At 38.6% G+C, this 17,202-nt stretch overlaps 1 protein-coding gene across 2 annotated transcripts in view; it reads left to right on the forward strand.

The window, feature by feature from the left end:
* The window catches only part of adarb1b (adenosine deaminase RNA specific B1b), a 131,093-nt gene that overhangs the window by 77,375 nt on the left and 36,516 nt on the right, over positions 1–17,202 (forward strand). Inside the window, exon 3 of one of the 2 annotated variants that reach the window (XM_023268217.3) lies at positions 2,303–2,337. Coding sequence is in view for 1 of the 2 variants with exons in the window: in XM_023268216.3 (XP_023123984.1) it covers positions 3,453–3,552 (100 nt within the window). In the remaining variant the exon portion in view is untranslated. Of the gene's footprint in view, positions 1–2,302; positions 2,338–3,218; positions 3,553–17,202 lie in introns of those variants that run through there. The other variant, XM_023268216.3, reaches the window with a different exon arrangement.

Below are 17,202 nucleotides of genomic sequence, written 5' to 3' on the forward strand. Positions count from 1 at the left end.
GAGGAAGAGATGGGCAGCAGTGAGCAGCCTCACTGACCTTAAACGACCCCACGGGTTAGAGATCCTACTTTGGGATCAAGACAGCTCTTGGGTATTATGTGGGAACGTTTTCCCTTTTTTCTTACCTAACTCCTCATCTGACCTCTCTTCATTTCCACATCTCTGGCCCACTTTGCCTCATGTCTTTATCTTACGTTCTCACTCATGGGCTTTTCTCTATATCCTCAGCTCTTATTTCTTTTACCCTTCTTAAGCTTTTGTGTGTCCATTTCTTCTTTTTTTTCCCTTTTCTATCATCTCTGTCCTCAGCTGCTGTATCTAACAGACAGGCTACAAAGCTTGAAGACATTGTTTTCCACACTTTTTTATAGTTCTGTTGACTTCTAATTTTTCTTGCATTTTTCCGTGCCAAAATCAGAAATACAATATTTACCGAGTCTTTGTTTGTGTTTGTAGACTTTATTACCTCCACGCATGATGATATACTGGCACATATTGAAAAGATTTTGCAGCACAATGTGTTTGAGGGTAGGAGGGATATACAGCACATTGTAAACAGAACCTAGTAAACTACATACCTTCCATCATTGCTGTTATCACACCACGTTACAGTATGTGTCATGTTCATGTGAGAAGCAGCAGGCTGCAGTGCCATTAATTTAACGTTCATATAAACATCTGTCTAGTCTAAAGTTGAGCTGTTGCACAGCATACTGTAGAACGTAAAGTTCACTTGGGATTTTGGAAAAATACTTAGTAACTCTAATCCCTACATAATTGCTAACTTCCCTGTGCTCTGCCTGTAAACACTATAATAAGGAAAACATGTTGAAAATTCAGCCGTTCAAGAGAAAAGTAATGCTGCTGGATGTATTCACACTAGACAAGTTTGTTGATAGAAGTACACTTAAAGTTGGATTTCTACTTGATATAATTGATGTAGGGAATTAACAATGAGCCTTCCATAGATAGTTCCTGTTTATTTATTTTTTTATTTATAGTTCTAGTGTTGGATTCGTCTCTTTCTTAGCACCCTGGAAACAGCAGACTGATGCTTTGACTTGATCACACTATATTGTGTTTTCATTATTTAACTCGGTGTAAGTGTAGGCGCTTTAATGGTGGGAAGGTCCTTATCTCAGTGCTAAGTAGGAGACTTTTCCATGCAGTCACTGTTTACACATTTACATTACGTCATTCACTGTGGAATCAGTGCATAGAAGGCTTTGCCAGTTGTGTGTCACTGTGTTTTCTTTACAACCGGTTTTAGAAACGTTTGAATGTGAAACACAAACATATGCACACAATGCTGACCAATTCCAGTTCTTGCAATCCACATATTTGCAGTTCCATTTTTAGGAGGTGCATGACAGTTGTGGTGTGATGGAGCCAGGGATGTACAAAATTGTACAAATTGATACCGATTTGTGCACATATTTTTATAGCTAATTGCAGAGAACACCAAGTTTCTGCTGTAGTGGATTCAACTAATTATTATACTTTGTCTTATCAGTAAGAAGTACTGGTAGACATTAACACTTTCTCAAATGTACACAATGACTGGGCGAAAGAAGTAAACTTCTACAACTTACATGTCAAATATGCCATATTAATATTTATATTTATGTAACATCTAAACACAGATAGGAGTGATGTGCATGTCAGTGTTCATCAAGCTGTTATCAGCTCATATTGATGATGATGCTGATTTCATTCTGAATTCCTTTAGAGTGCAGAGCCAACATGCGCACCTGCCATAGATAGCAGCTAGGCAACACAAGAAACACATAAATGTGAATGAAGCTTTAACTTTTATATTCAGTTCTAGGGTCCACCGTTTAGTAATATCTATATTTAATCTTTGGAAGCCATTCTGTTTTGTTTAACTAACTGCCTAGAGAAACCCACAGATCACATTTCTTCATAGTGTTGTGTTGTTGTGCCAAATAAAATGTTTACAGCAAGGACTTTAAATAGCACAATAATGGAGAACAGCTAAATTAATAAATATAGTCACTTAAACCCACATCCCATTAGTTCAAACAGTGGCCATCCAGAAACACCAGTTATTGGAACACTTCAGTCAGCGGATGACTTGGAAAGATCAGCTCATGTGGAAACATGGCTAAATAAGAACATGAGCCCAGTGAGCATACCTTACCCTGACCCTGGTATCCACCACTCGTTTCGTTACATCGTGTCCCCAAAAGTGTTTTACTGTGTGTATTTCTAGTCTTTGACAGACTTCTCTGTGAGCCAAAATCTGTTCTGACTTGGAAATTCTTTTCTTTCTCTCCGACAGGTTTTTCCAGTCACAGACATACAACAGACCCAAAGGTGAGTATTTTTCTACTTTTTCCACTTCCATTCCTTTTCTCCTGTATTTCTCTGGACACATAAAATGTTTGTAGTGGATATGGCTGTTTTGTATGCCCTTTTACAAAAACAAACAAACATAACTTTCAGTTACAATCATAAGTCAACACAGTTAACATAGTTTTAGGCTTTAGCAGGCACTATGCAAGAAAATGTGTTGTTAGGCACACAAAGTCTGGTTTGGTATCATCACGAATGCAATTGCAGATGATCACCACTAGAGGGAGGCAGAGTATTTCTCAGAGTTGCCTCTCACCATTGCATTTGGCTGCCGTGTTACTTATAGAGAGAATATGAACACAACGAGCAGAAATATGAAAGAGAGATTAAGAGAGGTAAGGTGAGAAATGATTTCAAATTGTAAGTTGTTTTCAGTATTTTTATTTTTTAAATAGTGGGTTTGAATTTTGTGTGTGTGAGTGTGTGTGTCTGTGACGGAGAGCACTGGAGTTGTATTACATGTAGACACAGGTTTTCAGTGTAAAAACAGCTCAATTAAAAAGAGATCTTTTCTGCAATTATACAGCATGGAATCCTGTGATGAACTCACAAGCTTATTTTCAGAAGCTGTAGGTGGACGAGGTTCTTTTAGCTTGTTGTTGATGTCAGTTACTTCAAAAGGGGATTAGACAGATGTGGAGTTTGCTCCTTGAGTCTCCATCTGAAAACATGAGTCTCTCTCCCCAGCTAGTCCCCTCCTTCTTTTTCACACTCCACTCCATCGCCTCCCCTCTCTGACTACTGATAGGGCAGACATGGAGTCAACAGTGGAGAGAAGCAGCGAGAGGAGGAGGAAAGGGAGGGAGGGATGGAAAGAGAGTTCGGTTATGAGGGACGGACTAAAGTAGAAACAAAGAAACGCTGCAGGTGTGTGGAGTTGAGCATTCTGCATGTCATTAGCTTGACATGACAAACTGGACAAGTGTGAGAGCGTGGCTGTTAGAAGTGAAGGGCAGGTAGACCACGTGCATGTGCTCACTGTGAGACTGCAGCAGCTGAAGTTTTATTTGGTCCAGGTTTGTTCAAAGCTCAGTTACACAGCGGTTTAGTTCATTTTATTAAGTGTAGACCAAGTCATGGCCCTTCTTACCAACGGCGCGCAGAACCTTGGCTCCTATTACTGCCTGATCCGACGCAGATTCAAGAGGAGGCGCAAGAAACGCTCGGAACGCAAAGGTAACCCTCAGAGTGGAAGTTCACAGATTGAGATGGATGCTGAGCTGGCTTGTTGAAGATGAGGCGAGGCACAAGAAATATGCATTTGCTGTAATAAAACCATTTGTTTCACTTCTCTGTCAATTTTCAGGTTGTTAATAGCATCTGCAGACTGCTGTGAAATCTGTTCTTGTTTCTGTGCGCAAGCAATTAGGGTGCAAGATCCAGTTTGAAAGCTCTTGATTGTTCACAGTATGCATTTGTTTCCTCTGTGTGTGTGCATGAGAGAGAGTGTGTGTGCGCACGCATTGTTAGTAAGGCTGAATATTTAAATTGAACCTTAAACACCTCAACTTGTTTATTTTCTGCTTGTTGTTGACTTTATATGTGAAGAAATTTTCACATGGCAAAAACAAAAATCCAGTTTCCACAAAAAACAACGCATTTTGTCAAAATACTTTTAGGGTATTATGAAAAGCAATGTGTTGTTACTAGACAATTGAGTCAGAAAATCGAATTCTGAAATAGCTTAGATTTGAGTTTCTTTATACATATATACATTGATTTTCTTTATTTGTTGGAGAAGTATAAGAATATGTTCTTAAACCAAGTAAAAGTTGGCAAAGATGTTTAGTCCTCTGTTACTTTACATTCCTATCATTAAATTATTGACCATATATGTTGCATGTTACATATATAACTGAAGAAATGTCACTGTTTCAGATTTAAAATAAATATTATATCAAAATAACATTTTTTTAAAATCTAACATAAACGGTCCACATCACCACAAAATATTTTTTCTGTGTTTTCGCCTTTATCTGTGGATAAAGTAGATTAGACAGTATCTGACAACATTAGGAGAGAGAGAGACAATGCTGCAAATCTACCTTATGCTGTTTAATGTTGTGACTTTCCTCTTCTTTATGTTTCAAGCATTTCTATTCTACATTAAATGCGTCATGAAAACCAAAATGTAAACACTAATGTTTCCAAAAAAGTCCAAATCTAAAGCTCTATGATTTGATTAAAGAAGCATATTTGTACGATTGCGCTTACTGCTTAGACCTTAAGTTTATAGACCAGTTTTTTTGAGGAATTATTTAAATCTGTTCTGAGTAGAGCGATGGCTTCCTCTTTGCCCTCTCTCTCTCTGAGTTAGACAGGTCTGGGTCTCTGTGTAATTGAAGTCGAGTGACGGGAGCTCCACAGAGACTCTAAGCTTTTCTCTCCTGAATTTGCTGCTTTGCTCTGGGGATTAGCCTAACAGCAAAGGTAGTAATTACTTAGGTGGCCACAGCTCACTGGCAGTATTAGCCATGTCTCAGCCACTTGCTTTGACACCCACCGCCTGCCATACCCCCGCTCCCGTAGAGTCGAGTCCATTCATCCACGTAAATCCACCACTGCTGATGCTGCATTTTTAGCCTCCGATTTGCACACTCGGGCCCTGCTCACTCAGAGAATGACTACGTCCATCAGCATTACACAGGTCTGTTTCCCGCCTTTTCACTCTCCCTTATCACCATGGGAATGAAAGTGGCACTTTTTCACCATGCTGAGAAAAAGCGATGAGTAAGCGGGACTTTGGCTAATGTTGCTCTGCTTGGTCTCTCGGTCGCTTTAATGCCCTGCACTGGAAGCCTCCCGATAAGTTGCTTAGTACTTGAGTTGGACAGAGTGCCTGGTGGGTTAACAACTAATGCTAGCTGAGATGATGAGGTCATATACTGAAGACAATCATCAGAAGAATAATTCGACACTGAAAATTCTCTTTGTTCAGTTTCCTCGACAGTGAGGGCAGAGTCGGCTCCGCACCACTGGACTGGACAGTCCATTAAGTGTAGATCAGTGTCTTCCACAAGGACACTACAACATGTCGATACAAGGGTTGTCTAGGGTCAGCAGTTTTAGCAGCCGTCTCTCCATAGCCACTAATCCACACTGCCAGTCCTAAACTTCCAACTCTGTTGTTTCGACCACGCTCAGTTCATTTCATGGAGAAGTACGTCAGCTTATTTCGCGAATGAGTTTTTAGAGTTTTGTGTGTCTAGTGTCTACAGAAGAGTAATGAATTTCAACACAGAGGCTGTGTGTTAAACAAAGATGATGATTCCAGCGATGTGACTAGTAGATAGATATTTTGCTGACATTGCATTTAATGCAAAAAAAAAGTCTGCGTCTAAGTTTGTGGGTGTAATTTGTCTTCTAGTCCAGACGTTCTGTACTTGACAGCAAACATTTGGACTTGTCACAGTAGGAAAAGCACACGTGTGTCTAATGACATTAACAATGGGGCTCTGTTCTGTTCCCATTTAACCATGACAGCGACACGCACAATGCCAGGACCCTGAACCTGAAACCGTTAAGCTGAATTTAGCCAGCATTAATTCTATTATTTACACCTGTGTTTTCCCTACTGTGATGTGCCCAAATGTGATCCCGAAAAACCTTAATTTAGGAGGACTTGAGCACCCATATACAGTTTCTTTTCATTTCTGTCTGATTGGGGTTCTGCTTAAGTTAAAGATGGGTAACTCTGTGGTGGGGATTTTGTCAGGACTCAGTGAAACAATAAGAAGGAAAAAGTGTCATTTTGTCCCATCCTAACAGGTGCAATAAAGCTAATTGGAGACTGGTAGATGCCAATCATGCATGGTGTGTGTGCACACCAGTGATGCTCTGAGAAATGGCTAATTGGACAAAGCAAGTGAAAACACTTGCATGGTTGGAAATAGTGTTCAGCTATGTAGGTCTATTTATTGTAAATTGGATCCATGTTCAAACGAGGGGATTATAGAGCTTTTGTTGTGATGTTGTCCAACTTGTAGTTTTAAAAGTTAAGGGATTAGTGTGTTAGCAGCTTTGTGATGTAAAACAGGATGGAGTTAAAACTACTGTTGACTGCTTTGTTATGCTATTAGTCCTGTTCTAGACACTGATCTGAGTCAGGGAAGAAACTTGTAGTCGCAATATTTCCCTTCAAATCACAGTACAAAGTGTAAAATAGTAAAAAGTAAGTACATTAAAAGTGTGCTATGTGATTAAGTGCAACTTACAATGTTCCACATGTGTTATGTTTTCTAACCTGATTTTTTTAAAACCTCACCTGGAAACAAATTATCAGTTCGATAATCACAGATATAGCTTGTATAATTCCATGTAGCTGTGCCACATTCAGGTTGATAGTAAGATTCACAGTACCAGAAATTTAGTAGTATTTACCAGTATCACTTAATTTCCACAATATTTGATACCAAATTCTATACCAAAATACTAAATGAGTCAAATTAATGCATTTTATCCAACAGATGAAATCTTTAAAAAAATTCGTGGATGCAGACTACAAGCTGCATCACTGCCAAAATCTAATCAGTTGGTCCTTGTGTCATTTCTGACCTTCCCTGAAAATTTCATCAAAATTTGCTAATCCGTTTTTGAGTAATGTTGCTAACAGAGAGCCAGATAGACAAATCAACGCTGATCGTCACATAACACCGCCAAAGCTCCGCCTCCTTGGTGGAGTAAATATGGCACTGTTTGCATTCTGGCTTTTGGTTGTCTATAACCGGTCACTGACTCAACACTAAATGGCTTTATACCAAACACATCCTGTTTTTTTCCCACAAGTCACAGCAGAACTTTTGCTGCACTTGCCACCGACATTCCCCATGCTGTTGTCCAGTATCTCTAGAACTTATCTGTGGTTCCTTTGGGACCTTAAAAAATATTTATAGCGACGTTTCAAAATTTTGACGCTGTGTTTGGTACCAAAGTATCAGCTCTTGTGATATCTTTAGGTCCTGGTATTAATCACAAATGCTCATTATCATAGTCATGGTGTATTGGAACAATTATTAGAACACTTACATTGTTAATATTATTATGAACATTTGTGCTTTTCCTATGGTGATAGATGAAAATGTCTGCAGTGATAAAAACTCAATTCAATAGAATTGGTTTTACTCTTTATATCTTACTGCTGTGTAATGTTGTTATTGATAATTAGGATAAATAATGTTAATGAATATCATTTTAACTCTTCTTATTATTGTTTTTGTACATTGTTTGATATTTAATGACTTGCCCTTTAATTTATTTACAGAGTTTTAAGTAAATAAAATGTAATATTATTTTTTGTGTGAACTACAACTCCGTGATGCCAACAGTTATTTAAATTCACTGTAGGACTGATATTTATAGACGGCTCTACCTCCAGCTATTTACCATGCAAATAGTCATATTTTACCTTTGCTTTGTAAGTGAATTACCATCCAGTGCAGAGTGACTTTCAAAATGCTGAACTTAAGCATATCTTCCAAGTGATAAGTTCTTCAATGCATCTCTCATAAATGTGCCAAGCTCTGACACTCGCAGACGATGCTTTCCAATGGGCCGTAGATGAAATATGGAAAATGGGGAACAGAGGCCTTTTCTGCCATGCCAGCAAAATCTCCAAAATGAGCTTTTGCAACTTGAATAGGGGGGCAGAGAGGGGGATCTGCACTGCCTGACGCTTACAATCCATCGCTGGGGAAGAGACTTTGCCTGCAACAAGAGTAGCTTTTCAGATTCTCTCCTCTTAGATAACCTTACATCCTTTCCGACATAATCCCTCTTCCACCCCTCTCTCCATTTCTCCCTAACCCGTCTACTCTTTTTCTGCTTTTCTTTTACTTTATTGACGTATTCATACGTTTATATAGTGGGTGTCAGAAAATTAATTTTATAATCTTAATTGTCATTTGTAGAAATCTATACCATAATGCTGCATGCAGTTTCTTTATGATTTTGCTGTTTCCCTTTAGAATAGCCTAAGCTGCTGCATCTAGACACGAATAATAGATTTACAGTCTCTGAAAAAGCTCCGACAAGCCAATTAACATTTGACAACAGTACCAAATGAAAATCAAATAGAAAACACGGTCGCGTTAATTTACCTAACAACAAAAAACTGTTGATTATGAGCAGTGCCTCATTTAGCACCACAAACACAGCAGCACTCTGTCATGATAAGAAATGAGTTGTGCCTGCCTGTCTCACTGTAATTAGCTGTGATTAGCATACTGCTAATGACTGTAACAGACTAACAGAGGGGGGAAAGAAACCATTGTAGTGAGACTGCACAAACCGCCGAGGTGTGTTTAGCTCCTAGAGAGACGCTACATAACCCTAGAGATGTATGCAGGGATTCGTGTCGGCCGTTTCATCACCACCCAGATAGACTTCATTAGTATAGATTCAGCATCACTGTGGATTCAAATGGATATGGATATTAAAATGTTTTGCTCCTGCAGCTGGTTATTCCGCTGCTTTCATGTCGTAGGTGTAGAGGAATTTCTTTTGAGGTAATGGAACAAGACATATAGTGATGAAAAATTTGCTTTTCCCACCGAATGTGTTACATTGGACCCGTTGCCAGCAATGCAGAGGAAAGCTGAATTTTTAATGTCAGAAAATCAAGGCTCATATTGCTTTCCGTAATATAGTGCAGCACTTGGACTGTATATCTGTCCTCCCACCAAAGACATTCAGGGTGTATGAACACTTTCTCCCTTCCTCCATCAGCTGTCACGACCTTTTTCATCCGGCGGAGGTTTCCTACGCCGTCCTCTCCCAACTGTCTATCAATGCTACCTCTCTGTCTGACAATGGCAAAGGCACGAGGTGTGAAATTCGACTCCTGGATGACAGTATCTCAGGCGCAGGCGTGCAGGAATCTACATGGATGCAGTCATGTCCTTGCACAGCTTTTATTTTCAGACATCACCACCCCCGTACATGCACACAAACACATTCAAGCATATGCACACATCCTTCTCCAGGGTCCCAGTGCATCTAATCTGGCCTTGAATGTGACAAACGGTGTTAGGTGTGAGACTGTAGGCATCCAGACGAGAAGAGGAGAAGGACAGAGCAGAGGATTGTGTGATGGGGTTAGATGGACGGATGGAAGTAGAGGAAGAGGACTGATAAACTTCAAAACAGCTAGAGAGATAAAAGACACCATGCATGCACTCAAGGGCTCCCAATGCTTTGTAGGATGTTCTCAGACTCCTGTAAGATTTCCTTGTGCTTTAGATGGCGGTTTTTATCCAGTTTTTCTCCAAAACAACACAATTGTAATACCACACTATTCAGCCCTTTGGGAAAATGTCCACAGACCAGTAAAAAATACAATTGTCAGGCACTGACAGTCACAAAACGTCAATACTGTGTGAAATTGAATGATTTAGACTTTTTTGGTACACAGATGTTTCAGTCTTACCACAGGGTTGCAACTAACTGTTGTTTTTTTACTCTATTAATCAGCTGATTGTTTTTTTGATCCAGCAGTAAGTTGTTTTGTCCATTAAAGGTCAGAAAATGGTTTAAAAAAAGCTTCTCAAACCCCGTGAAGAAGCATCTGTTTAGTCCACAACACAGTTATATTTTGTTCTGCTGTGGAAAGAAACTAGAAACTATTCACATTTAAGAAGCTAGAGTCACATAGTTTAAAGTTTGCTTCTTATAGGACCACTCAAGCCAATTAATTCTTTATCAAAATAGTTGGTGATTAATTTTATAATTTAAAGTGCATCAATTTTCAAATCTTTCAATATCAGCTCCAATTCTTCCTGCATATACGGTATTAATGCTAGTTCTGTTGATGTTGGTGTGTCTGTGCATGGAATGACAGGTAAACAGCACACGTACCTGGATATGTTTGTGTGGACATATAGGTTTTCGGAAGTTCCCGGCCTGTGTGCTCTGTTGGGTGCTTGAACATTGAGCACAGCAGCGGTGGTCCTCTGTGAGCTGGGCACGTTCGCACACCCACACATTCACACACTTCCAAACACACTCAAACATACACTATTTTCCCCCACAGGCGCTCGGTGCCTGTGCTGTGTCATAAATCTGAGCTGTCAAATAGATTTTACAGCTCCTAGTGAAAGGAGGAGAAGCAACCACCCAACAACCTTGAAAAGATGGAAGAAAGCGAAAGTAGAGGAGTTTTATTATCATCAAACCTGATACCTGAACCTGTGGAATCTGTAAAGACGGGCAGGACGTTCTTTAATGAGTGTAGATGAGAGACACTCTTCAAGTTCCTACCCAGCATTCTGGAAACAACAAGAAATTTACACAAATCCTAAAAAAAACTCACAACAATTTATTGTTTCCAGCATTCAGATCTTGTGTATGATTTAATGATATTATTTCCAAATGCAGTGCAGCCATGGTACTGTCAAACGTAACGGAGGATTGAGCACAGCACACTGAATACAAACTGTACAATGAAGTATCATTCCCGTCCATGTTCTGTAAGTCACATGATGTGGATACAGTCACACTTTAGCTTTCCAGCCCTATAACAGATTAGATTGGATTCTCTGCTTGGTGAAAATTTCATTGGAGCCATAAAAATGAACTGTGACATATCAGGAGACACTAATCCAGGAAATGAAGTAAAAATATACCATAAGCATCTGTGTGAAAACAGATGTCCAGTGTTTTACTGCCCATGTTTACCACTGCTGCTGTTGAATGTAACTGACGAGATAATTCATTTGTTCTAGTAACATTTTTATTTAAAAATGTACTGTACATGCATACACTGAATTGTCATGGTGACTGAATCAAATTATGTTGAATTGACCCTAAATGGGTGTGCACTGTAACATTACAATTTTATCTACATCATTTTTTGCATGTGATGGTGAACTGGGGACCTTTACATACGTATAGAGTCCTTTTGCTTTTTGGTTTTGATATTGTTGCGTTGAGTAAGACAATAAGTTATAAATAAATATTTATGACTTGGTTGGTCTTAAGTGGCTTTCCTGGTGTTCTCTTAGTACAACTACAAACTGATCTGGTTTTGAATAAAGTACAATATAAAATAATACAATAACACATTCCCTGGAAAATGACATTTAAAATCAAGCTATCAGAATTCCATTAACATAAAACTGGCATATACTAAAGTGTTTACAATAGGGCTGAATAAGTAATTGATTTCAAATTAAATTATAATTTGAAATAAGTGAAACAGTTTTTCCCCCTATAGGGTTATTAAATACTAAAACAAGAATTATGTTAAATCTAATCATTTTATCTTATTTACAATGATATTTAACCCTGCATTCAATTCACATTCCTTTATCCCCTATGTGAATATTTACAGTTGCTATAGCCACAAGTGAAAACTGCCATTATCATTTTAACTACCACACAATCACAATTTGGCGTATCCAAACAAGCACTACTACTGACAGTTTACACATTAGTGATGGCTAGTGATATTTTGGCCATTTTTACCCACTTGAAAGATACAAAATGATGAAATGTAAAAATTTCAATAAAGTGCATACACTGTACACCCTACAGACCACGCAGGGCTGTAGATTTCTTTCACTAATGGTCTGAAAGAGTGGTGCCCAGAATTTTCACCAAAGAGCCATTTCTTTAGTACCTTTTATTGTGAGACCAATGATGTTTTATGATCATATGACCTCGTATTTCTGTAGGCATATTTCTTTTCTGTCATTTGTGCCAGACAACTTTACACATCCATTAATTGGATGTTTGATTCTTATTTAAAATCTCTGAGGGAAACATAAAGTCCATTTATATTTAGTGTTCCGAGTGCATAAATTCACTGATTGAAGGAAGCTCATAGGATGTCAATGTGTGAACGGCTGCCTCTTAATATGCAGAGCGGAGGAAAGCATGTACATCCAACAGTAGGGCTCAGAAGGCAAATCGCTTCTGGCAGCCTAATTCAGTGGTCATTAGAAGGGCCAAATTGAATAATGGACTCTCAGATAAGGTGTGTATGTATGTGTGTCCATGTGTAAGTGTGTCTGATGAGGCAGGGAGGGCCATGTTGGGTGGCCGTACTGTGCGGCCCCCTTACCTTGGCCCATCAGTTTCAATCAGGCAGGACGACAGGCACTCCCCTTTCTGCCACGACCCCTCTCCATTAGGCCACCGGCGCCCACACGTGTACTCCATTACGCTGCATTACCTGGTCAGTGCACGGAGACATCACCTCAGGAAGAGGGAGAGGAAGGGGCCTCGAGCTTTACAAAGAAGAGCCGATCCTATTTCTATTAAGATTCTTCCTCTCTCGCACTTTCTTGAGGTAATCACTGAGCTGCCAAAGCCTTATTGGGGAAAGTAATGGGATTGCGGGATGGCGACAGTAGCACTCACTTATCTAACTGCATACATGGACAGCTAACAATGATCCTTGCAGTCCTCCTTGTCTTTATTTTCTATTTTACTCTGTTCTTCTCTGCTTTTAAGCCACATTTCTGCATCTATTGCTATTTACCCTTCCATTCATTATTTGCCTTTGTAAGAAAAAAGAATCCTACAGCCTGCTGCAATCCTTTACTACAACACATGACTGTAGATCTTAGTCAACATCTGAAATTAACTGGAACATCTTGGCACAGACAAGATTACAAAATGCATGCCTTTAATTAGAGAGATGAGTCAAAATGTAATAGTTTTAGCTCCGGATGTTTTGGAGGATACAGATCTAATTAGGAGTCAGCAGAGTGGAAGGACCAGCCAGAGGAGAGAGGAGACCACTATTTCCTGCCTACACTAAAAGACAACTTAAAACATGTTTGTTACCTGGTTATTTGCCAGTGAAAGTGAGAAATGTTCATGGTTCTGTACCATACCAGCACTGACTAACAAGACACACACAGAAAAGCAAAGGTTTTGTTTAATTTTCTAGTAACAAAATGAAACCCTTCACATTTAGCGTTATAAGCCTCCTAACATTCCTGTCCAAGTAGCACATTCTGGTGAGTAGGCTAAAGCTGATATGGCTTGAAATGTGATGTATCTAAATATTTTTTAAAAATAAACCCAGAATCAGACAGAAATGGAATGGACTTGGGTGGTGGTTGCGCTGCCTGGTGGGCCTATCAGTCTGTGTTAGGGCTGCTGAGAGGGCTGTCTCATAGGCCGACTCTCCAGCACCAACCATTTCCCATGGCCATTTGTCTCTGTCCACTTTCCTTCCCTTCCCTTGCCCCTTTTTTTCCTCTCATCTCCTCCTCCCCCTCATCTTCGATTACTCATTTTGGACTCTCAGTCTCATTCGATCTGTTTCTCCTCTCTTTTCTCTATGGTTCTCTGCTTTTGTTCCCAACACAACTCTCCTGTTTTCCCTCTTTTCCATCTATCCCTAAGTTGTTTTAGCAACAAAAACAGTAACTGTGGTAATATGCCTCGCAACAAATTCAGTTCTTTGAAAGACCCCTTTCAGCTACTTTCTCTGTTTGAGGTCATCACATTATTCTGTTGAATACTTGATTGTAATTGACACTTAATTGGTAATTGCTTTCTTTTGTTTTCTTTTGGGGTTTCTCTGCTTTTATTTATGTCAGAACAATATGCCTGTTGCATATTAGCAGCTTGTAAATTTATTGCTCTCTAGTAAATATCAAGCTCTGAAAAAAGTTAGTGTAAAAGTGATACCAGTGAATCATATGGCTCACAACCTACATAACCTATTATTTTCATCAAGGACCATCTATTGTATAGTTAAAAATACTGCCATTGCTACTGCATATACCATATCTTGTCTGTCATTTCTGTCTTTTTTTTTTTTTTTTTTAATCTTTTCCTGGATTTTGCAAGGTTGCCAGCAAAGTCAAGGCCGGTTTATTTGTATAGCACATTATGGCAGTTCAAAGAGCTTTACATAATGCATAAAAATGTTTGAAAAGAAAGAAAAATGATGTATAATGTTCAAATTGAAATTAGAAGAATTTTTTTTAAAAATGAAACTTTTATAGATAACATATAAAAGACAGAAAAGCCCAGACAAGCTTAAACCAGACTGTGTAGAAATGCAGTGAATGAAAGAAATCTTAAGCTCGCAACAGCTGGGACCTATCTTAGTTCTAATGGAAGCTGATTCCATCAGTGGGCAACAGAATGACTGAAAATCATTTCTTTGTGTCTTGTCTGAACTGACCAATCCCTGTAGACCTGATAGACCTACAAAGCATGCACTCAGTTAATATATCTATTGTATATTTTGGAACCAGACCACTAAGACACTTAAAGACAGTAAGCAGGGCCTTATACCAAATTTAATGTTTAACTAGAGGCCACTGCGGGGATCTAAGAATTGAAGTGATGTGCTTTCTCTTCCTAGAGCTTTTTTTTCCAGTATTCTAGCAGCAGCAGCAACATTTTGAATGAGTTGCTAATTTCACATAGTCTATTTCAGGAGGCCAGTAAGGAGTCTGTGGCAGTAGTCCACTCTACAACAAATAAAAGCAGAAAGAAGTTTTTCTAAGCCTTGCTTAAACCTAAAGTTTCTTATTTTAGCTATGTTTTTAAGATGTTATCATGATTACTTATGTACAGCTTTGATTCTTGATTTCACCAAACTTCCTTTCTGTGAGATTTAGTTTATAATGCCCCAGACTCAAGGTAAGCACTGACATTTCAAATGGAGACACCAAGGATTTTATCATTAAATTGGCTCTCATGCTTTCGCTAATAATTATAGCAGCTTTGTTCTCTGAAGTTGTGTACGTCAGAGTTCAAACCTGATTTTAAAAAATTGCATTAAAACATCGTTTTCACTTTGGTTGGATCTCAAGTGGGCCAGACCAGTGAAATCACAGCATAATAACCTGCAAATAACCACAGCTCCAAATGTTTCCCTTTGTTTTCGTGCAAAAAAATGCATTCTGAAAATGTTTACATTTACTGAACTTGATAAGATAAGAAAAGAAAAGAAAGCTTTATTGTCATTATACACAGTGTACACTGAAATTCCGAATGACTTTCTCCCTTGTAAATAGAAATCTTTACAAAAAATTTGCAAAAACTGTGCAAGCGGCAGCAGATAACTAAAGAACAGAGCATTGAAAAAATGGTACAGTGGCAGATAGTGCAAAACATAATGAACTACCTGAAATTTCTGCAGAAAAATAATTTTTAAAAAATTTCAGTTTCAACAATATTATGCCTCAGTTTATCATTTACACATTACAACTTACATCACAGTGTGTCTACAAAATCATTGTAAACAGAAGACAAAATGCCAAAGGTGCAGATATCCACTCTAACATGCTAATGCTAATGCTGCCGGACTCCGATGATGAACACCTTCGGAGCTCAGAAATTGCTATTCGGAGCAGCCCTACAAAAAACAAGACAAAATATTACAAAAATGAGACACAAAATGACAAAAACGAGACACAAAGCGACAAAAAATGAGACAAATGACACAAAACAAAACAAAATAGAGACAAAAAATTTGACAAAAAGTTACAAAATGACAAAAAAAATGGACAAAAGACAAAAACAGGACAAAAGAAAATACACAAATAACACAAACGAGACCAAAAAGGACAAATGCGAGAAACAAAACAACAAAAATGTAGACAAACAACACAAGCGAGACAAAAAAAACACAAAAAGACACAAACGATGCACAAAACAACGAATAAAGCAAAACACAAAATGACAAAAATAAGACAAAAAACACAAGCGAGACAAAAAAGGAAATACGAGAAACAAAATGACAAAAACATGAGACAGTCAACAAAAGTCAGACAGAAAACAACAAAAACAAGATAAATATTACAAAAATGAGACACAAAATGACAAAAGAACAATGAGAAATATAGTATTTTACTTTATCAACACAACTTGTCATGGTGTAGGAATTATTTTAACTTTCTTGTTTGTTAATTTACAACTTGCAGTTAATGTCTTCGCTGTAATTTTTTACACTTTGCAAAGTGGGCCGGATTGGACCCTCTGGAGGCCGGTTTTGGCCCGCGGGCTGTATGTTTGACATCCCTGCTCTATAACATACTGTGGGTTGGTTTCAGAGCAACAGAACACTTTGCACAATATCTGATATGCTGTTAATTACGACTTACTCAGCTAGCTTTCCAATCTGTTCCTATGATAGTATTACGCCAGACCACAACACAGTTATCTAATCGTTCCGGCATTCACTTCACTATGTGTCAAAGTCTGCACCATGTGGGACCACACAGCTGAAAACAGACCATATAAAGCCATTTCAAGCAGATGTTTATGTCTGGTTTCCTTGGAGGTGGACGTTCTTGGTAGCCACCTCATCCTACACCTTATCTTGTGCTGGTCCGCTGTAATTACACTGGTTTAAATAACATTTTATAGAGAGTTTAATAAAGTGAATGCAAGCAGTTAAAGCATGATCAAAACAAAAACTTAGCCAGAAATTACATGAAAATATGTCAAAGAGAAACAGAACAGAAGCTGGGCTAGGATTTCCAGCAGAAACAAATATCAGTGGTATGTTTTTGGCAATATCCTACTTTGTTGTAATTATTGGATTATTCATAGTCCATATATAAGTGACTAAACTGACTGCGAGAATTAGAGCTAGTGTGGAAAAATCAGATGTGCCTCGCAAAATACTTCACCTTTGTGAGTCTTGGCATTTTTTCTTCTTTTCTTTTATATCTGGCTGCCTGTGTGTGTGTGAGAGAGAGAGTATCTGTTTGTTTGCTCATCTAAAATGTGTTTTTGTGTCACTGATGTCAGCCGTCTAAAATGTGTCGTGCCTAGAGGCTGAGCGGTGGGTCCTATTGGCCTTGATGGACACAGAAAGCAAGGGCAGCCATTTAACTGCAGCCTCCTCTCAGG

This window comes from Amphiprion ocellaris, chromosome 11 (genome assembly GCF_022539595.1).
Source record: "Amphiprion ocellaris isolate individual 3 ecotype Okinawa chromosome 11, ASM2253959v1, whole genome shotgun sequence".
NCBI classification, from domain to species: Eukaryota; Metazoa; Chordata; class Actinopteri; family Pomacentridae; genus Amphiprion; species Amphiprion ocellaris.